The following is a 22,433-nucleotide window of genomic DNA, read 5'->3' as shown; positions in this document are numbered from 1 at the left end:
AAGAGTGAAATTACAATTTTCCCTAAAAAGAGGACATAGACAGTTTGTTGCATATTCTTTGACCGCAAACAGTAGCAAGTGTAATGGGTAATCACTTCTGTCAGTACCAGCTTCAGGTCAAATTCAGAGAAAAGCTAGCTTTTATAAAATATAGATGAAAACTAACAGTAACATGGCAAAGATAGAGGCTAGCTAGCCAAGATATGTTTTATAACAGTATTTTATGCCTCTCTCTGCTGAGCTCCTTCCCAATCCTACCTTTTTTTTTTAATATCGCTCTTCCCCCATATATGCACCTCAGAGGGTTAATGCAAGGTGGAGGAACTATGTGCATCCCAAAGCAATGAAATTTTCTTGTTACTTTACCTTCATCAACTCACCCTGTCAAAAAAAACCCACAACCAACCAAAAAAACCCAGCCCTACCAAAACCAATAACTGCCCCCACCTGCCTTGAATGATGACAAGGTTAAAAAAAAAGTGTGTTTTCCTATTACTAAAATGTTTCCAAGGAAAGTTATTCTACAATGTTTTGGAAAAATGAGCTATTATAAATCAACAATGATATATATCGTTCCCTGTCTGTGAACACTGACACAGCCTCAACCAGATTTATCTAAAACAAACATCACAGGAACTGCAACACTGACATGTATTTTTATGGTAGTCTGTTAGAAGATTGACAGAAGGGCAATGTACCACAACATGATGACAAATAATCTTTAATAACTTGAAAATAAGCTACAAAGGATTATTTCCTACATAGCCATGGGAAAGGAGGACCTTAGAACATAATCTGGGGACAATCAGGTAATATCAAACGACAGGAATGTGAAAAAGCCTTCTACAGAGACCAGGTGGATTAAGAAGAGGTCAGGAGAGTCTAATGAGGCAGTATGGAGTTTTCTGTAACTGTGGAGGCACAGCACAGTGTGAAGAGGAGAGAAGCTGGTAAAGTTCTCCAGTGACAAACTGATAAATGAATAAGTTAATTGGGGCAGCAACATTTTTAAGATTCAAGAAAAACACCTATCGTATTTCAAACAAAAGGGATTACAGAAATTAAGATATGAAAGGGTAAAGGCTTGGGTAAGAATATAATCTACCCTCCAAATCGACAGAGCTTCCCCTCCTCACCAATTAGACAAAAAATGTTTTATTACAACTTAAGTTTTAGGCCAAATTATTTGAGTATTTAATTTTAATTCCTAGAAAATATATGCCTTTCCAATAATGAATAAAAAAATTTTCAAATCACTATAGAAATAGTCAACAATACATGAAGCAACGCTACATGACAGTACCCATTAAAGTCTTTCAAACATCAGCCATCCATCATAGTTAAGTTTGAAAGAATGCACTACCTACCCTCTTTGAAACAAATCCACATTGAAGAATTTGTGGAGCTCCACGGAGAATTCTACCATAGCCTGAACTTCACTCATGTTTATGAGGATGAAGAAGTCAAAACTTGTCAGCACCTTAGTTACTGAAAACAAACAGAAAACAAACTTTTTAGAACACAAGCTGGGGATAATGTCTATCTGGTCCTTAAAAAGGACAACGCTATACACAATTTTGTGCAGCTTCCTTAAATATACAGGCCCTGAGGTAAACAAGAATATAGGATGTACCAAATCTGGCCCACAATAACTTCTATCTTTGTTGTGAAGGAATCAAATGTTATCAGAGAAGTATCACAACACACCATCAGCATAATACAATCCTGGCACTTACTGATACCTATGTACTGCAGCTCTGCTCTGGCACTTGGCTGGAGAGGGAAAAATACTGCCGACAAGGAGAAAAAGAGCATAGTCTGCTTCCAGCTCTTGTTGAAGCAGAATGACTGTGCAGGCAGCAGTGCCTCAACTCTGACATGAGGACAGGGACAGCTGAATTACAGTGTGGCCAAACAGTGCAGAAAAAGTGCCAGACCAGGTCATGTAGGGCTTTAGATGGAGAGATCCTAGAGGGAAGGCAGGAGTTAAGGAGGGCAACACGCCCATTTTTAGTCAGTCTTTGTTAGCACTAAAGTGTTAATTCTCAATGCCTTCTTCACAGTCACAGACTGGCACCTTCCCGCTAATTTACAACTGCCTGCTGATACTTATATTAAAATCCTACAGACTTGTATCAGGTTTATGCGGCAAATGCCAGAGCAGGGGGATGCCTGGAGGAGGGGGAAGCCCACGCTGGAGCAGGCTCCTGGCAGGACCTGCGGCCCCATGGAGAGAGGAGCCCAGGCTGGAGCAGGTTTGCTGGGAGGACTTGTGACCCCGCAGGGGACCCACGCTGGAGCAGTCTGTGCCTGAAGGACTGCAGCCTGGGGAAGGGACCCACGCTGGAGAAGTTCGTGGAGGACTGTCTGCCATAGGAGGGACCCCACAGTGGAGCAGGGGAAGAGCGTGAGGAGTCCTGCCCCTGAAGAGGATAAAGCGGCAGAGACAACGTGTGATGAACTGATCCCAACCCCCATTCCCCATTCCCCTGCGCTGCTGGAGGGGAGGAGGGAGAGAGAACCAGGAGTGAAGTTGAGCCTGGGAAGAAGGGAAGGGTGGAGGGAAGGTGTTTTGAGATTTGGTTTTATTTCTCATTACCCTACTCTGGTTTGATTGGCAATAAATTAAGTTAATTTTCCTCAAGTTGAGTCTGTTTTGCCTGTGATGGTAATTGGTTGAGTGATCTCTCCCTGTCCTTATCTCGACTCATGACCCTTTTGTTGTATTTTCTCTCCCCTGTCCAGTTGAGGAGGGGGAGTGATAGAGTGGCTGCGTGGTGCTTAGTTGCTGGCTGGGGTTAAACCACAACAGGACTTCATCAAGTTCTGCTGTTTTTCCTCCAACAATATCAACCAGATTAATAAAATAGACAACACTTCTGCAAACATTTGTCTTCAAACTTCCCAGTTCCTGCAAGCACTGTCTGGTTTGAGGAAAAAGCAAACCAAAATACCTAAGTCAGACTATCCTTCGTGCACATTAGTCCATCTTCTGGGTTTAATGCAGAAGCAGTAAACATAAAAAAGCTAGCCTGGCTGGAGCTTGAATGGATCATGGGGGTTCTTTGTTTCCAAAATTTTGAACATGCATTTGGGTGTTTGTGAAGCAGCAGGCAGTACTACCAAGACTGAAACAGAGTAGCTGGCAAAAAAAGTCATCACCACAGCAGATATCACTCACCTGAAAGCAAAGGTGCCTTTAGGGACTACCTCTAGCCTACTAAGTATATTATCTTGGCATATGACTCAAGATAAGATTTACCTTTCTGTACTCACTCTAGAGGAGCTGGAAGGCTTCAAGCACCATAGCACAGGTCTAGATTTTTAACTATAAACAAGTTAATTCTGACCTTGGTTTAACAGCCAATACAAGGACTCTGCAAGCACTTTACAAAAACACAGAAGCAGTATGTTAGTGAAGTAACAGGGGACAGGGTAAGAGGAATTTTGCTTCTGAAGCTGAGTTATGACAATATGAAGAATTCAGATCAAGGGCCCTTACTGTAAGATCAAAACTACAGCATCTAGATGATGCTATTAACCCAGCTTGTCTAAAAATCCTGTCATCATTGAAATTTCAATCAAGGGACTTCAACAGATTAATTGAATGATGCCACAAGTTTTGCTACAGTATGCAGCGTTAGGACTGTCACTGATAACCTACAGGCTTTGCAACAGCTCCCTCTTCCACTGCTTCGTCTATAGGATTGTGTAGGGATGTCCACAGTGGTCTTTTAAGCTAGAATCAAGTAGTTCTGCACTCTAATTCTCTGGGGTTGCCATACTGCATTATCACATGTGCACCACCTACCAAAATGCAAGTGTATCTTCTGCAAATGGAACCTAACCTGCCGCTGAGCAGAGATCCAAGACCTGTCATGACACTTGGTCACTGGGCAACAAACCTTGTGGGCTGTGCATAAAACCTGTGACGAAACTGTCCAATGCCTCAGAAAGGAGCCCACTTTAAAACACTCAGGCAAAAAGCAAAAGGACTTAGACAAAGGATGCCACGGGGCAGTCTCCTCCAGCCTGCATTTTGATGAAACTACATTTTCAAGGGAGGAAGACATCACACCCCTCTGACTCCACAGCACTACAAGCGGCACTGTCTACATCCCTGAACAGTTTGCCTCCACTAAGAGAAGGGAAAACTCTTCCTGCAGGAGTTGTTGGGCTAAGCAGTCACTTCCAAATGCTTCAGGATCCCTCAAGTCCCCAGTAGGAAAACTCAGAACAATCCAGAACTAGCCCAGTTAGACAAGTTCAAAGGTCCATTTTATGAATGAGTTAATGCAACAAAAAAAGCTAGGAGAGCCACATCTTGCATTACTGCCAAAAGGGCTGTCCAGTGAACTTGTGGTATTTCTATTGTGTCTAACAGGGCTCTAGCTGGGGCCACTCCCTCCCTCCTTTGTCGAGCTGACTTAGTATCCCAAGCCAGCCCACTAATAATTGCCTAGGCAGGCCATCCCTGCAGAGCGAACACAGGGCCCAGCAAACACGGGCCTGCACAACACAGCACCATGTGTTTTAATCCAGTTAACACAGTCCTTGCTCAGCCACCAACAGTATTTGGAAAAGTGGCACCCATGCCTTGCTTCAGTATCAACTGCAAAACTAGTAAGAAATATTGAGCTACAGTTCACAAAAAGGTGCATCCAGAAAGCAATGCTGCATGCCACCGCAGGTAGCCGGGACTGCGGTCTGTCAGCGGACCGCTGAGGATGGCTTTTTCTTTGCCAAGCATCAGCTTGTTCCACGTGCACCTTAACCTGGGTGAAGGGGAGCATTCACTGCCCTGGGCTGACATAAACCAAATCACTACTTTTCTGTCAAAGTCCTTCACATCAGTGCAAAGGAAAACAGTGTTCTTTGAACTATATAATAGAAAGTGTTATGCAGTGATTAAATTTTTAAAGGAGAAACTCAAACTTGGACAATGTCTTTAATTTTTGTATGCTAATCATATAAAAGCCAACAAAAAAAGTTAAACTCGTGTAGAAGTATTTATTTCTAGAGATTCCATTTAAATTTACAGCTAAACTTCACTAACTTCAATGACAATAAACGTTCACAACTTATTTCAATACTTAGTGAGTTTATTGTTGTATTTTAAAGTATATAATTAGCATTCAGAAACCGAGCTACTGAACTGCACGTTTGCTCTGTCTGCCTGTAAGAAGCAGAAGAATCCTTCAGCAGGAGCTCTCTACATATGAGCAACAGAGGTTAATGCAGCATATAAACATGTATCAGAAGATCTAATAATAAATGAGAATACCCCAATACACAGGTTAGAACAGAAGGTTTTGTAACTTTTGGTAATTACTTAACACTTATAATCAAAACAGCACTTCCATATTCAAAAATACTTAAGCACCGAGACTGAACATCTCCAATAGTTAAAATGTCAGTTAAAGCCACTTGATCCTATACTGAGGTCCAAAACTTTACCTTTCTTCACATTTCTGGGGATTTATCTATTTTCTTAAGTTAGCAAGTCTCCTACATATCCTAGCCAGTTGATGCTGTCCCCACACTAGCTCACCACGTCTTCAGTTATCCAAACCAAGCTTTTCTGAGGCCACAATACAAAATGGATCACAGGATATGAGATTTTAAAAGACCATCAGAAGGAAAAAATGTTTCTCGATTCTGTTTTTTTCTAAATTGATCATTTTAGTGATACTTTACAGCTGCTGCATCAGAGTACCTGAGAGTGCAATGAAAAGACAGATGGGGGTGTACAGAAACCTCGTAAACCAGCTTTGTTCTCAGAGAAATGCTTGTGTAACAGTGCCATTAAGCTAGCTAATTGTATTGGGAACTGCACGACAATGCTAAGAAACAAAACCGCAGTACATTCAAAGAATGTCTTACCTCCACTGGTAAATACTCCATTTTAGTATGTTAATTAACCAGTCTTCCAGTTCTTCGCTATTGCTGTCAAAAACATACTGCTTGAACTAAAAAACAAACAAACAAAAATGTTTTACTAAGAGCAGTATCCCTAGAACTTTTCAGTACTCATGTTCTTCATTCTCTTTTCCTGCGTCTGAATAACAGCCCCCATCCTGTCCTCTCCAACAATCATACATGTACTGCCTACCAGCATTCTCCAATCTGCCCTTGGTTCCTGCACTGCAGTTTTCAGCTTTCTGCAAGTGTAGCAGTCTGATACCTATTTTTCCAAAATAAAGTAAAAAAATAAAACTTCTCATGAAGCCCATGCTCTGGCAAAGCTGACATTGCCATGTTCAGCCAAACTATGCCTGTATTCACCAAGGAATTCTAAAATCCAGCTCCCGGGGGACTCCAGTACACCCACAGCCACCCCAATCTCCAGAGAGGCTCTCAGCTCACCACCAGCAACGTAGCAAAGAGGAGGTGGGAGGATATTCTGGCCTGAGTCATCAAATACAGCTCATGCCCCCACGCAGTCCTACATAGCTACCAGGGAGGAGACAACTTACAAGAATAGGTCAGATGAAATTCTCCTGCTAAATCTCATGTCCCTTCTCCTCAGGAGACAAAATTCAGGGGAAAAGGGGGAGAGCCCTAAGACTAAGAACCCACTTTCTTAGAGCAAACGTTACAGGTAGGTCAGTGCCACCTAATACTCTGAAACTCTCCTTGAAGCTCCTACTAAACCACTACCTTAAAAATGTTTGCTAAGAATCAGTCTACCTCCCCTGTATTCTTAAACCATTAGGGTATTTAAAAAAATACCCTAAAAAATAACCAAAGTCTCCCTTTTATCTGATGACCTTTAGATTTCAGACACAAAAGAAAAGCAAATGCTTAGTTATCCCTTCTTAGAGGAACTTTGCATCCTTTCTGTACCTATGTTTCAGAGAAATACAAACACAAAATCTATCACAGCTTGTGCAGGCAAGCCATGAAACTAAACTGGTTTTGCCTTAGCTTCAGAGAGAAGAAAACAGAGAAAGTAGAGCACAAAAAATACATTATCTGGAATTTTTTAAAATAGAAATCACTTGTGCATGTCACGTGTGAAACTACATCTTTGATACCACAAGTTACCAATAACGCACTGGTAAAATCCTGATACCATAATGCCGCATCAAAATGGCACCAACATTTATTCCATTTGTTTAACAATGCAATACAGCCTGTGTCATATCAGTTCTATTTTAACAAGGACTAAGTTCTTTTTTTAAAAGAGAGAAAAAAAACAGAAAATTCTGAGTAGTTGAACTTGTTCTAGCCTTAGATTTAGTATTTTATATTCAGTGGAATTCAGAAGCAAAAATACAGAATCCTACAAATGAAAATAGAACAAAATGTTTCTTTTCCTCCACTTTTCTTCTAGCTGCTCATTTAATACAGTCTTCAGATAATTTTCTTCTTCTAAGTTGCTGTAGGAGCTTTGTACACCTCCATCCCTGACCTTTTTTTTCCTGTCCTCTTCTCCTTTATGCTCAGAGATCCACCAGCTGCCAACACAAATTCAGCCACCATCTATCTCTGTGCTGATGACTCACAGGTTTGTCCCCCCACCTGAGAACTGTCTTCAATTCCAATTTTAGCTGTTTCTTGGACACAGCCTTCAGCTGAAACGCAATGTGGTGAAAACAGAGTTCCTGACCTGGCCTGCAAGGCTATTCCTAATACCTACTTTCTAAGCGTGCACAATAGCATAATATGACTGTAAACCTAGACAGTATTTTTCATTTAGTTTTCTCTGGGTTCTCATAGACTTTGGCAAGCCTATGAACAAGACCTGCCAAATTTTTCTGCATGTGATTAGAAATACGTCCCATCTATTCATACAGCCAAAACTCATCCAGGCTAATATCCTCTTCTGTTTTAATTACTGTGAGGCTGAAAAAGCATAATTCACTGCATGTATTAGTTCAGCATGGTGCTGCAAAGAACCAGCCTGTTATTTTGATCATGTCACCTCTCTCTCTGCATCTCCTGCAGAGAGAGCCTGGACTACTGCATCAAGCGTAACCTTCTTGTCTTCCTTTGAAATCCTTTCACAGCTGTGCGGCACCCCGAATCACAGTGTTCTGGTTGAAGACAAGAGCTTCCCAGCACTACAAATAAACCCTGGCTTTCCATAGTGATGGGGTAGGAAAAGAAATGCTAACTTAATTTTGGATTGCATAATCATCATGTTGTAAAACAAGGAAACAAAGAAACAAAAAATCTCCTTAAGTGGAGGTATCTAGGATACCTTATTCAAATTGTTATCCCAATTTTAAAAAGGTAACATGACCATCACTCAGAAAAAGACAGCAGAATAGACTGCTTTATGTCAGGATTTTTTCACTAAATTCTTTTTAAAGCTTCACAGTTATAAATAATTATATGAATGTAAATAACCACAGTTACTTAAATATAGTCAAACAATGCCCTAATTTCATGGGCTTAGGGCAAAACTCAACTATTACAATTTTCTTCTTGCCTGGTTCTCTAAGCCTAGATTACTTCCCAGACAGCCATTACAAGGTTTGATTCACCATTTCTAACAAAGCTAATGCAAGATATCTATGACATTTTAATGGGCTAGATAAACAACCAGCTTAATCAAGCATTAAAATTCAAATTTTCCTACTTTTTGCTTTAAATTTAGCACTGATATCTGGTCCTCTATGCAGCACACTGATAAAAACAACATACTCACTACTTTCAGCTGACAACTTGATTATTCCCACTGAGCATGGAATTCATTAATATGTTTCATTTATTTCTTTTCTTCTCCCCTACTAATAGATCATGTATGTGATACAGTAATTCATCTTGAACATTTATTAGGCTTATTCCCTTCTAGCCTAGCATTGGTCTTTGTCTGTCTGACAAATGACATGTTATTTCTAAGCTTCCTCATTAAAAAGTTTAACAGGAAAAGTTCTTTGAGCAGCACAGTTAAAAGCTTGCTTTCCTACCGATGTGTCCTCCTCCCTCCACCATGATAACCTCCTACCTTTAATGGCCCCTTGACTAGGCAAAAAAATCACACATCCTGCAGGTACAGTGAAGCTATATCCACAGCGACTGGCCAGCTGCTGCAAAACAGACCTCATGCTAGCTGACTTTCTGTATTTTCCTCCCTCCAGTATGGGCACTAACTTCCGTGTCTCCTCTCTTCAGTCACCAATTCACACTACACAAAAACTTCATCACCTCCGAGGTCCCTTCTCCTCTTCCACATTAGGCTGAATTGAGCAATGGTTTCAACAGTAATTTGTGAAGAAAGAGGAAACAGAACATGAGCAAACCAAACTGAATGTTTTATTTGCTGTTTACAAAGACTTCCCCTAAAAAGAAAACCCACATTTTAAAAGTTATGATTAAAAGGTCATGAAATAACTGGCACAAATGTGACTGTCTTTGAGACAGAACCAGCAAACTGCAGCATTTTGATGAAAAGCAGTGGCAGTTCAGGGTATGTGCTACCACATTAAGCCAGCCCTTTGTCCCACTTCAGTGCTGCATATTGGCTGAGGAAGAAAAAAGAACTGAATACTACTACACTCTCATGCTAAGAACCAAGGAGAGTGGACAGTGTAAATCAGCAATTAAGCTGTCCATTCGCCATCAAGCTACCTCAACAACAGTGATGAAAATAAATACTTCTAACTAAAGCAGAAGTAATGTATCTAGAAATACATCTGTAAATCAATTGCTTTGCTTATAATTTTCAATTAATGCCATCAATCTTTTCCTCACAATCTCTTCAGAAGAGCAATATAGGGGTGTCCTGGTTTCAGCTGGGATAGAGTCAACATTCTTCTCATACTGAACCCAAAACAAGAAAAATGAAGTGCTTACTCTAAATACTTAAAAGTCTCCTGGAACTTTATGTAAAACTATATAATCATCTTAAAGTAAACTGAAAAAATATAAATTGCAAGCTGTAGTATTTTGGCTTAAAGAACAAATTGCATAGCTTAATACATCCACCTTCTCATAATCTCAAGAATTTATGAAGGACGCACTAGCTAAGAATTAATAAAGTAGGAGAGGGAAACTTACTAAAATAATATGATTCTGCCCAAGTGAATAGGTTCTTCATAAAACATTAAGGAGTGTACTTAAAACATACTTCATTTTCCTACTTACACAAAGGAAGAAAGTGATACCTCTTTGAATTCCACGGCCCAAGTAATGCCATTAAATGAAAAATAACTCTCACACGGACGGATGAATTTGGCATTAAAATGTCTGCAATGACTGTTAATGTCATTACTCTGCCATATTTTATGAATCAGAAGCGTGTCCAAAAGAAGTTGTTGCAACTTCTCTCTCACCCACCTCAAGTAAACTTATTGTCAAAAAAATAAAGCTTTGATTTCAAGAGAAATAAAAATAAATCTAACTGTACATGGTCAGTAAATTATTTTTAATAGGTAATAATTCCATATTATTGTCCTCTGTAAATAAAACAGAGCACAATTTACAGAGTTGAGTCATTGTTCCAATATCTGCTCTGAGGTCATGGTTTGATAAGACGATAAATACAGTTTAGATTTGACAGGTTGATTTTGTATTGGAAGGCTTTATGCCAAACAGTTACTGTCTTTCCTCCCACAGTAGGCATTAAGTCAGTGCAAATGACACATTGTTGTACTCTTATTAACTTAAGAAACATGATAGTTTGCCTGCCTGATCAAAGCTACATTAGGACATAATCTGATAGTAAATCTGATCCAGGATCAGTGGTCACAAAACCATTTCCTTGGTAGTTCCTACACTAATATCATCTGTGGTGATAGGCTGGGTGGGCCAACACGGAAAAACAGTGACTCTGCTAGGACTTTCATACAGATACTAGCTATTTTAGAAACGCATGGCAGTACTGTACCAAAGCCTGCTTTATTTTTCAACACCTAATGTTAATAACCTAATATAAAGTCAGCTGATTTGGGGCTGGTTTTACAGTACGTCTTTAAAAACATAATCCTTTATTTCACTTTTTTTCCTTGTGGTTTGGCTTCCAGTTTCCTACCACTTTAACAAAACAAATCAAGACAAGCATTATAGCACATAAACTTAGGTTAAAAGTTTGATTCTTTGCTTTTCAATGCAAAAAAAAAAAAAAATCTAAAAACTCTGGAAATATAAAACATTGTTTTTATCTTGTAATTTCTGTCCACTGCCTTTATTCAATACCCGCCAGAGAAATGTCATAGATTCTTATTTTGTTCTTCCTTTATTAATGATTTTCTGACCACAGGTCTTCTAAGACCCTCCCTGCAACTCTTTTGTTACGCAAAACATGCGTTAATTTTACAGTCAAATCTGTACTATTCTAGTACAAAGTGCACTTTAGTTATTGCTTTATGACACAAGCGTAAATTTGAAGGACAATTAAGCAGATTGCCATTGCAAGCAACAACCTAACGTGGTCATGGGAAAGTATTTCAGAATGTGCATTAAAGCTTTTCAAAAACATATTGTAGCAAACAAACATCTGCATGTCAGTTTGGTCTAAGACTTTAAGCTCTTGCTGCTTGCTTATCTTCATACTGACCTGGTGAGGAAGAGCCATACTTTTCTCTGCAACCTCAGGCAGCACTTCCAGCAACTTATTTCCTACTTGCCTCCAAATCTAAGAGCAGTTAAGTTGAAACATATCTAACCCTTTAAGTTTACTCAGCTATTTCCAAAACCAGTCAAGCACCGGATTTTAATGCTCTATCCTTGATGTCCCCTACTCTATTTTCTACCACTGAAGCCTGGAGCAAACCAGAGCTGACCCAATAGCTACTAGCAGAAAAAAAACCAACCCCAAAACAAACATCTCCCCCCCCCCAAAATAAAATTAAAATCACTCCCTGCTTTCCTTTATCTGCTTTAGAAGAATAGGGACTAAACACAGTACACAGAGTACTGTGTGTGCTTTTTGATCGACAAATGCTCAGCACGAGAACTTTCTGAAGAAACATGCGTCAAGTAAAGAAGACACTGATCAGCAGTGGTGGACAACCGTGATGGCAGCTTGAACAAACTGAGCAGAGCTCAGCATATACGCTATAGAAAGAATGGACGTCAGTAAGCACCATGAGAAAATAGCACATTCTATATTATCAGCAGCAAAGTCTTTAAAGGATTTCCCTCCAATATCTCTGGGGACTTGCTCCCACCCACCCCACAAACAGCTATCTCTGCAATTGTGCTGGCAGTTGCAGGGGGAAAAAAAACCTACCACCACCAAAACAAACCTTTACAGGTATTTTGGAGGTTACTTTGTAAGTTTTGGGGGTTTGGGTTTTTTTTATTTAAACTGCAGCACTTCACTGATTTAAATGCAGCAGGGCTCCACAAACAGCTGCACTGATACCTCTGAAAGAGTATGCCAATATTAGTACCTAACCCTGAAGAAGTGAGCAAGGGCACGCCAAGAATTTAAGCCAACTTTGCCCGTGAAACTACACGAAGTCTTCCACACCAGCAACTGCTTCAGAAGTTTCTGCCCCAGGTGCTCATTCCCATCTTCACAGCATCAGTACACCGCCCCCACAACACTGCCAACACGGCGCTCGTGGGACAGCATTTTAAAATGAATTAGTTACCATTTTAGAATAATCTATTTTTGCAGGGCTTGATCAGAGCACTTCCTTATCCTGTTTCAAAGCACAGCTCCACAAATAGCAGTGCCATCGCAGCGGTGGGAAGGGAAGGTGAGCGGCGGCACCACACGGCGGTTCCTCTGGCTAGCTGTCCCTCAGCGCGCCTGCCTCTGTCAGCGCGGCCCAGGCGCGGCAAAGCAAAGAGGTTTAAGCGGCAGAGCGAGAGAAACTGCCCCTTCTCGCGGCCGTTCCTGAGGCAAAATACCCTCCGTTCCTTCCTTATATTCACTTCAAAAGTTGGAAGAGGAAGGAGACAGCACTCCTGCCCACCCCGGGAAGGACACAGCCCCGGGGCCCAAGTGCCAGCCCAGGCCAACCTCTCCCCGGCTCGGCATGGCGCGTCCTCCTCCCTCCTCACAGGCTTGGCTTCCCAGGGAGACAACCGCTCACCCAGGAACCCTCCCCGGCAACCCGGACCGGGGCTATTTCTTTCCCGAAGGAGGCACGGGAGGCTGGAAAGCCGAGCAGCTTCCAGCGGCTTTGTCCCAACAGGCCCAGAAACACGCTCCGCTCGACCGACAGATCTGGCATCGGGGGACAGGAACAATTTTTGCTGAAGAAGGCTCTTCCACTCCCCGTCATGGAGGAAGAGAGGGACAGGGCCACCCTGGCCACCACAGCCTGCTCCAGCCCGGCACCTCCACGGGCTGCAACCTCACAGCACTGGCGTTGCTTCCCCCCTCGCTACAGTGCTGAAATAAAAGTTAGAGAGCCCCTACTAAACAGACAAATGTAGCAGCCTTATCAAATTCAAGTTTTGCTTTTGTTTATTTTGCAGCTCGAAGGCTTTATTGCCCCTCTTACCTCCCCCTCCCCGCGTGGTATTTAACTGACAGAACAACGCTGATGGGTGAGGAGCCGCTAAAAAAACTGACACAAACCTAAAATGGCATCGCTCTGTTTCTGAAATAATGCATTCAAAATAACATAAGTCTAATGATCACCTTCAGTAGCTTCAGCAGGTAGACTTGAAGGGTTACATCAAAACAAAGCAGTAAACTGATTTTTGAATTAGGCTGAACCGTCACCAACGCTATTCAAACAATTTTTGACAATGTTTTATATGGAACAGTTTCTGTTCGCTCCTTTTCTCCTACCATTTACTTGTCATACTTAGTCAGAAATTCTTGTAACAACATTTTGTAATCATTAAATCCCTTATACGCTGCATTCAAATTTGCTACAACTAGAACAAGCAAAACCACCTACTAAATACAACATAACACGTCCAGGGGGAAAAGGTCCAACAACCAGGAACCAAAGCCATGGGAGGCTTTCCCTACCCTGCCGATAGCATAGCTGGTTTGTTTTCAAACAGGTCCTTGTTCCCTCCTGTCCTACTCGAGAAGGACAAACCAACAGCTGACCATATTGACTGGCCGTGAAAATTCATCTTTCCATCTAAACTCCGTCAGTTTTTACACCTTTCACCAGTCAAAAGGCAGGTACCCATCTGCTAGAGGTTCTAGTCACCGGCCAAAATTCAGACCAAACGTTTGTAGCACTGGCTAGCATCCAAATTAGTTTCAGAGCCATACAATGTACTTTCCACAGAAGAGGTCGTATCTGAAGAATACACAAAGTAAAATTAGCAGCAGGTAAAACCCGATTGCTCAGAGCTTCTGCTCCAGCAGCAAGGGCTTTCGTTAGAAAAAGAAGTCCAGCCTGACAGAATGGCCGCAAACTTGGAGATCTAAGTCTTGACTTCCACTTATAGGTCTAGTATTGACCTCAACCGTTTTAAGGTTTTTTCCTCTACGCTGTTTTACATCTAAAGCAGTAAAATGTATGTTTTGTACTACCTATGCCTCATTGTTTTGGCACTTAAAATATCCTCAACACCTTGGCACATTTTGATCTGAATTATTTCACTGAGGTGAGGGGTTTAAGGTTAGAAGTGCACGAAAGCATAGGCCCTAGAATTATGTGATAGCTGGTATAATCTCAGAATTTTCCCAGAAAAATCTTTAAAATAGATACATATGCAGTTATAGAAAGCTAGACGGGCCACATATAAATAGGCAGGCAAGCAATATATACTGTAGTTTAAAAGTACTAGATATCCAAACACCTCTACTACTAAAAGACAGCAGCATTAATTACACTATTCAGACAGATTTTTTTTTACATGGAAATATACAATGATTATGCAGAAAAATCATCAAGTGACAACTGAACTGACAGCCTGGGAAGAAAGTACAGTTTCTTTGAGTAATACTTCTTAAACCTGCAGAAGAGCAAATACTATTACATTTCTCTTGTAAGTTTAAAAAGAAAGAAGATAAAAGACATACTGCAAGCTATTCTGATACCAAAACTTAAAGGGAAACCTTGCTTATTAACTTTAGAAAATCAACTAAAGCATAAAGAGAATCAATTTATTTTCTAGCTAGAAAGCGTGATAAGCGTTATCTAGCTTGACATCCTGCGTGCAACAGGTAATGAATGATCTATGTCATGATCAGTAACAGGGATAGATTCATGAGGTTGCAACACGTGAGCAAGGTTGTGATTATAGTAAGCAGAGCTAGATCTGAGAAACAAGTCAGTTTATTATTTCAAAATGTCAGAAGTCAAGTGTAAGGCTTCCTGCACAACTGATGAATGCTGCAGATTTTTTCTTCTTAATTCTAGGAATTTGGGGGTGTGGTATGCACAGGTTTGTGATTAACTATACACATACATATATATATATGTATAATTATACAGTATTAGAGATAACAAATTTGTAACTTCTCACTTGAAAATTAAAAATAGTAAAAGGTATATGCTTTCAATTTTCCTGATACAAGCCATGCAATTCAGAAATGAGGAAATTTTTTATTTATTTTTAGTGAGAAATATTGATAAGGGAGACTTTGTATCTTGTTTCCAACAAAATTGCTTGCAAAATATAAAGTTCAAGACTCTTAGCACTGAAAATGTTCCCAAATCCAAAACCTCCAAAGAAAATCAATTTTAAAAAAATAGCACTAAACCATCTAATGAAAAATAGAACTGATGTAATTTCAATCTGCTTTAGCGTTTTCAACTTTTGTTCTGCTTGTAAGCTGAACTCTGTGAGGTTTCATTCTGTTCCTTATTTCTCTGCCTGTTCTTTCCAAGAATAGCATTGTCACCGATTTCCTGCTTGAAGTAAACACAATTTGCTCACCTGACTTCTGCCTGACCCCAAACTATGGCAAACTTATTTCCTCCCTTTCAGATATTTTTTTTTTTGTATACTCTTTGTTGTATACTCTTGTTACCACAAATGTTCCACGTATTGTTCTTTGAGGAAGACAATTTGTACGACGGACTTCTACAAATACCAGCGACACTGCATTACCAACATACCAACTGCTTTTGCTAGAAATGAATGCATAAATATTGAACTGCTATGTTCATACTTCTACAGTGACGTAGTTTTCTATACACAATACTTCATGAGATGTAGTCCACGAATGAACGTGATCAAAAGGTGCTTAGTAAAAATGCCACAGTGGGCCAAAATCAGCAGATGCTCAACAAACATAAAAGCATGTGTCTTGCCACACAGAAAACACATGGTGCATGAAAATCGACAGAGTGTAAGGACATACTTTACTGTTTTGCCTAGCTGTGACAGAAAAACACAGAAGTAGCTATTCAGAAACATAGTCTGATTGTAGCAAGCGCACAGGGACAAGAAAAAGTGGCTTTTGAGCGGATTTAACAAGTCAAACCCAGTCCTCTCGCTCCTGATTTAAAACAGCAAGATTGTGACTTGAAGGCTCCTATATAGGATCCTATATCCTACGTATAAAGCATGTGAAGGTTGCTATATGAACAAACTTCACATTTAAAAAATAAAAAAGGAAATTTTTTTTTTTTTTTAAAAATCACATTTTCCAAGCTTTTTCACTAGGAGGGAAAATGAATGCAAGATTAAGTAATTTGTAATTCAAGAAACTCTTAAATTATGCTCATAGTTTAACCAAAAGAGAAACTGAATGTGCTGGTACTTCACACGAATACTTATTTTGGCTACAAGCTCTCTGAGCCGATGGCCTGTCAGAGGTACCTGACATACAACATTAAGCTGGCAAAATGAATATTCATCACAAACAATTGCTGGTCAACACACAGATGCTACTCATCTATCCTGTCATGATAACGCTTAAAGCACTAGTGAGACTGTATTTTTCCATACGGAGGAAAAGGGGAGGGGGAAAACCCCACACAACAAAAATGCAACTCTTCCTCCTTGGTTAAAGAGAGGGTATATTCTGCCAAGCCCTACAGCCCGTAGTCTGTAGGGATTGGGGGCTGAAAAAGAACAAAAGGATTTCAAGACAAAACACAAAGCATTAAAGATGAATCATTTACCAAGCAAGGATGAGAAGCACTGGTCTGTATCAATAACAACTTCAAACACTGAAACAAGGTCAACAGTAGCAAGAATTCACAACCATTTATTATAATTCTCACACTGAGGTCCGTCTTTGGTACCAGTTTAACTTTCGCAATTGCTCAGGACAGCACCCAGGCCAAGAGAGAGAGACACAGGCACCAGTACTTTCAACGTTACATTAATAAACACTTATGTACCTGCCTCCTAGGTTGGTGTAGACAGGTAGGTTCTCTTCAAAGAAATAAAATAACAGTACAAGAGTCAGAGCTCAGACAGGGCTCCCATATCTTTACCTGCAGTAGGTCAAAACCTTGCCACTCACAGTAATCTGCCTCACCCCTCTGGCAGAACTTGCCTTCCTAATCACCTCCACAGCCAGCCAGATGGCTGCGGCGTACGTATCCCATCCTAATCACTTTCAGCACCCTCGAAGAGAAGCTCGCACCAAACAGCAGACCGTAACCTGTTGAGAGCGAGATACTGACAGAAACATCCTGTCGCAGGGTGCTCACATCTTAAAACCACAACAGTCAAGTCCACCAGAACTTTCTCAGAGTCTTCCTCAGCAGAGGACTGACTAGCAAAGTCAACAGGGAACACTAGAGAGAGCGAGGGATCTCGATTTTCACATCTCTCCCTGCTTGGGAACTGTATGCACTAATTCTTCTACGTGGGATAAAAACGGAAGAGACAATCCTAGAACCGAGCTGTGGAACCTAGGTACTTCCAAAGGAAATGTTAAAACCACAAACCTAGAGTGCCAGGTAACAGTTTCACTCCCCCATCACTGGGGTTTCAGAAGAGACACCAGGGCTTAGTTCTTCCGAAACCTGAACGGAACCCAAGGTGTTATCTTTGAGGTTTTGCTGAACTCAAAACAGAACTAAATTCTACAGCAATGGAATTAAATTGAATCAACAAACGCGTTGGGTTGTCTGGCACATTTTGAAAACCACACTTCTGAAGACAGATTTCGGTTGCTGTGCACGCTTTACTATTACTGATTACTATTCATGCCAAACCTTACCCAGGCCAGTCGTACCGACTGTAATTTAAAGTGAAGGTAACAAATCAATTTTGTTAATACAGTGTTAATTTAAGAACAAAAGTAGTATTTTCACTTATTATATCAGTCAACTTTTACCAGTTTTGTAGGACTGCATTTCACATAAGGGAAATTTAAACGATTCCAAAGAATGAGCTCGAATTCATATTCTGTGATTTTTTATCAACTACTGAAGGAAAGCCGAAGAATTGACTTATGCTACTTACAGGGGGAAAAAATGAGAGGCAGGAAAAGGAAAACAAGTTGGTCCATCCAAGGAAAACAGACTAAGATTTACAGCTGTGCTCTGACATACCAAATGCAGGTACTCAGACTGTGACTACTGGCACAGTCGTATGGAAGAAACAGAGCAAGATGACGATTCTGTGTTTCATTCATTTAAAGTATTTACAAAGATCCAGCCAGAGCTTGGATTATTGTTCACTTCCTACAAAGCAGTATTTTCCGTTCTAATGGGCAACGAATTGTTGAATGGAATAATAAAAACTATGCCGAAGTACTTAATTTGCTCCTCCACGAACGCAGAATTCTTTCATCCTGAAAAAGCCGTAATGTTCCAGCAAAACACCGCTTTACTGAACCAGGCTTGGACTCTGGCAGTTATCCTTTAGCAAGGGCCAAGTAGTTTTCTTCTTCGCAATCAAAACGCTAGGAGATATTTTATGGATGAAAACGTAATACATTCCCTTCCAGAGTAATAAAGATCACACCAGCAGTGTTCTCTACTTGTTATCGGCCCAGCAAACTAAAAGGCGGTACGTGTGTGTGGATTTCAGTTCGGGCTTTGCCCACGTATAAGACCACAATTAAGCCAGCTGATTGAATTCCTTAAAAAACAAAGCAGAACCCAGTAAAACAAAATAGAGATGTACGCCCACTTACTTGATAAAGTGTAAGACTTCAAACAGAAGTCTGTTTACCTTTCAATCAGAAAGATCCACTGCGACCAGCAAAAAGGGGAAGTGGGCTTAAACACTCTGGCACGAACACCTCTTTAGCTGTAATACCAACATGACCGTAAATCACCCCCCCCATTATAATTTTTTGAAATCCGTTACGCTACGCAATTTCTCTCCAAAGTGGCACGCCTGCACCATACAATCATTAAATACAGTTTTCAAACAAGTCCTGTGGAAAGTTTCGCTTAAAATACCACGCGACAGAAAGGAAAGATGATTTCCACGGGAGCTCCTAACCGCCCGCCCGCATTCTGCCGTCGGCGTCCCAAGGTTAACCCACCCCTAAAGACATCCTAGGGATGGGAACAGGACCGAGGGGCGCCCGACTGCAATGCCCTGCCGTACGCCCTGCAACGGGGCCTCGGGGGGGGAGAACGGGCTTTTTTTCCCCGCTCGGACACCGGGGGGGGAGAAGCGGAGCCCGGCCGGCCCCCCCCGGGCAGGGGCAGCCGCCAGTGCCGCCCTCCGCGCACCAGGAAATAGCCGGGAGCTATTCCTACCGCTCGGCCAGCAACTTTCCACACGACAGACGACAAAATACTAAAATAAATTAAACAAGCGTTTTCAAAGCCAGGGAGAACCCGGAGGGAGAAGGGCAGCAAACGCCTCCGACTGCCCCAGCACCCCGGCCGGGACGAGGTGGACATGATTTCTGACCTATTTTCGGCGCCGCCTCACAGCGATAAACAATCAACAACGGGGGCCAAACGGCTGCCCGGCCAGAAAACTTCCCCAGCCGCAAGCTGACCCCCAGACGGGGTTTTGGGGGGGCGGGGGAGGCCGGCTGGGCTGCGGGGGAGACGAAGCCGGGGAGGGGTGGTGGTGAGGGGTCGGTCCGACACAAACAAGCCCCCCCCGCCCCGCCCCGCGTCCCCTCGCCTCTCCCCAGCACCGACCTGGGACACAAAAGCAGCGTCCGCCGCCGCGCGCCGCCTCCTCCTCGCCCGCCTTCCCCGCGGAGTCCAGGCCGCGGCAGCACCGGGATGGCGTAGCGCAGGCATCCGAGGCCGGCGCCTGCTGCTCCCGCGGCGGCCCGTGCCGCCGGCGCCCGCTCTGCGCTGGGCGGGGAGCGGGAAGGGAGGGAGGGAGGGAGGGGGGTGTGTGTGGGGGGGGTGGACGCTGGGAACCGGCCGAACGCCGCTTCCTGCTCCCCGGCGCCGAGGGGAGCCTGGCGGGTGCCGGAGCCTGGCAGCTGCCGCAGCCTCGCAGCTGCCGCCGGGGGCGGGCGGAGATGGAGGGAGGAGGAGGAGGAGGAGGAAGAAGGGGGGGGGGAAGCGTTGCCGCGCCCGCGGCTAGGCAGAGGCCGGCGGCCGCCGCATCCCCGGCTCTCTGCGGCGGGCTCTCCGCCGTTCCTGAGGCGGCTGCCTGGCGGCCGCAGCCCCCCCCTGCAGCTCGCCCGCCTCGGGCTCTTGCTCCCCCTGCCGCCCCGCCGCGGGTCGGGCTCGTCCTGCGGCTCGGCGGGAGGGACGTGACCCACCGCGGGGCTTCCCCGCCTTGGGTGTCTGCCGCCCGCCGCGCCGTTCTCCTCAGAGCCCCCATCATGGCGCGCACGGGAAGGCGGAGGAGGCCGCCCTCCTTCGCCCCGGCCTGGCGCGGAGACCCCGGGGCGGCCGGCGGGGCTCGGCTCGGCTCGGCAGGCCGGTGCGGGGAGCTGCCCGCGGGGGTGTGGGGGGGAGCTGCCCGCGGGGGTTTGGGGGCGAGCTGTGGGGCACCTGGGCGGGTGGAGGGCTGGAGGTGGTGCGCTGCTTTTAAGCCCTCCGGGGGCGGGGGGGGAAGTTGTCGTTTCTGGAGTAGGACGTTGTAGCGATCTGTGGTAGCAGAATACAAATAGACCGGCTGTAAGAGGCACCAGTAAAACTGACCGTCTTTAACGCTGGGGGGGAGATACAGTCTCATTAACAAGTGCAGCACGTAGCTCGAAAATTAGTTGGTTCAGAGAACTACTGAAAATGAAATGATCGGCTGTCTGGAAACAACAACAAAAAATCTTATTCTTCTTCCCCTTCTATCTGCTTGCCTTCATCTGAAAAACAAAAATATCTCAGATGTGAAGAAAACTTGCATAAAGATAGGTTTTCAGACTCCCAAAGGAAGCTTCCCATCCGAAAGCCAAACCTAAGCCTGTAAGCTGTTCTGCAGAAAGAGGAGTTACAAAGCAGTAGATTTGCTTTTAGTTTAGGGAGCCTTTCAGGCCAGTCAGGTGGCCACCAACGTTAAATTTGATCTGTTGGTCTTTGGACAGGATTCTTTCAGTAATTCTGTCACCAAGTGGTTTAGCATCTGAAAATGCAGACAGAAAATTATAAGAGCGTGACAGCAGGAAGCCCGAGTGGTGCTGGGCTGGGATAAATGACAGGAATGAGAAGCTGATTGCCATGGAGTACCCAGACCACCTTTGTGAGACATCCTTGTGAGTCCTCAGCACCTGCTTGTTTCTCTAAAATCCGACTGAGATTGTACTGATCGCTGCCGGCAGAAACTTACTGGGGGCTGAACTCACGGCTGCCTGGGAATTTAATTTTCATAAAAGAAATTTCAGTTCATGCGAGATTAATGGTTTAAATGAAACTTGCATCTCATTTATCAGGACCATGCGAGTGTCTCTTTTTAAAAAGGCAGTTTTGAAAGCATCGGTATTGATCTTTGAACGTAGAAACACATGGCTGCCGTTTCACTTTTTTACCCTTTGTTATTTCAGGATAGGCTTGAGTACCTGCTTCGTGGTCCCACAGGGTCACTTCTGACATACCAAAAAAATACTGGAGCAGTTTGTGCGTGGCTGACAAAAGGATCCACCAGGCCTAAACACAACACACCTCAAACTTGTCTCAGAAATACAGCAGTTTCGCACTGAAAGATGCTCAGCACCAGGTAGTGCCCGTGGCTCTCAAGGGCCAGATTTTGTTGAAGATGTTCTGGTTTCTGAATAGTCCAAAGGACAGGCTGACAGTTTGGATGGGCTTTATATATCTGCACAGATAAATACTTGTCTGCTTCATTATTTTTGTTATTTTATCTCTCCCAAACCTTGCCCGGACTTCTGCTATTAGGAAAATGTATCTTGCAGGCTTCTTTCCCATTAAATGCAGGAAGCGCTTTTTGGCAACAGTCTTTCCCCCTGATACGAGCAGAAAACTGGCAGCTTGTTCTCATAAATGGCAGAGCTCCCATTAGAGAAATCTAATTTGCTCCCTCACCAAAATCCACTTGTGAGGATCTGTCATCAATCAGCCCAACTGCCGACCATGCCCTTTTTTTTGCATGTGGCAGTGAGTACTGTCTTACGGGATGGGGTCCACTGACCTCCCCGCGTGTCCTTCTGGTGCCTCCCTGTTTGTTCATGTAAAGAAGGATGGTCTGACAGCCCGCTGGAATGAAGACGACCTTCTGGAACAGCAGCTCTCTCAGCCTCTATGCAAAGCTGCCTTCAT

The 22,433-nt window shown here is 43.1% G+C and overlaps 1 protein-coding gene across 5 annotated transcripts in view; it reads right to left on the bottom strand.

Moving 5' to 3' along the window:
• FAM135A (family with sequence similarity 135 member A) overlaps positions 1-20,239 on the bottom strand; it is a 111,082-nt gene extending 90,843 nt beyond the window's left edge. For 2 of the 5 annotated variants that reach the window (XM_069804600.1, XM_069804601.1), the window contains exons 1-2: positions 19,899-20,236; positions 1,368-1,488 (exon numbers count right to left, since the gene is read on the bottom strand). In XM_069804600.1, coding sequence (XP_069660701.1) covers positions 1,368-1,444 — 77 coding nt within the window. In that variant the 5' untranslated portion in view covers positions 1,445-1,488; positions 19,899-20,236. Of the gene's footprint in view, positions 1-1,367; positions 1,489-5,883; positions 5,970-18,963; positions 18,985-19,898 lie in introns of those variants that run through there. The other 3 variants (XM_069804603.1, XM_069804604.1, XM_069804602.1) reach the window with 3 other exon arrangements.
• Between the last annotated feature and the right edge of the window lie 2,194 nt (positions 20,240-22,433).

This window comes from Haliaeetus albicilla, chromosome 17, assembly GCF_947461875.1.
Source record: "Haliaeetus albicilla chromosome 17, bHalAlb1.1, whole genome shotgun sequence".
NCBI lineage: Eukaryota > Metazoa > Chordata > Aves > Accipitriformes > Accipitridae > Haliaeetus > Haliaeetus albicilla.
This window is presented reverse-complemented; position numbering and strand designations above follow the sequence as displayed.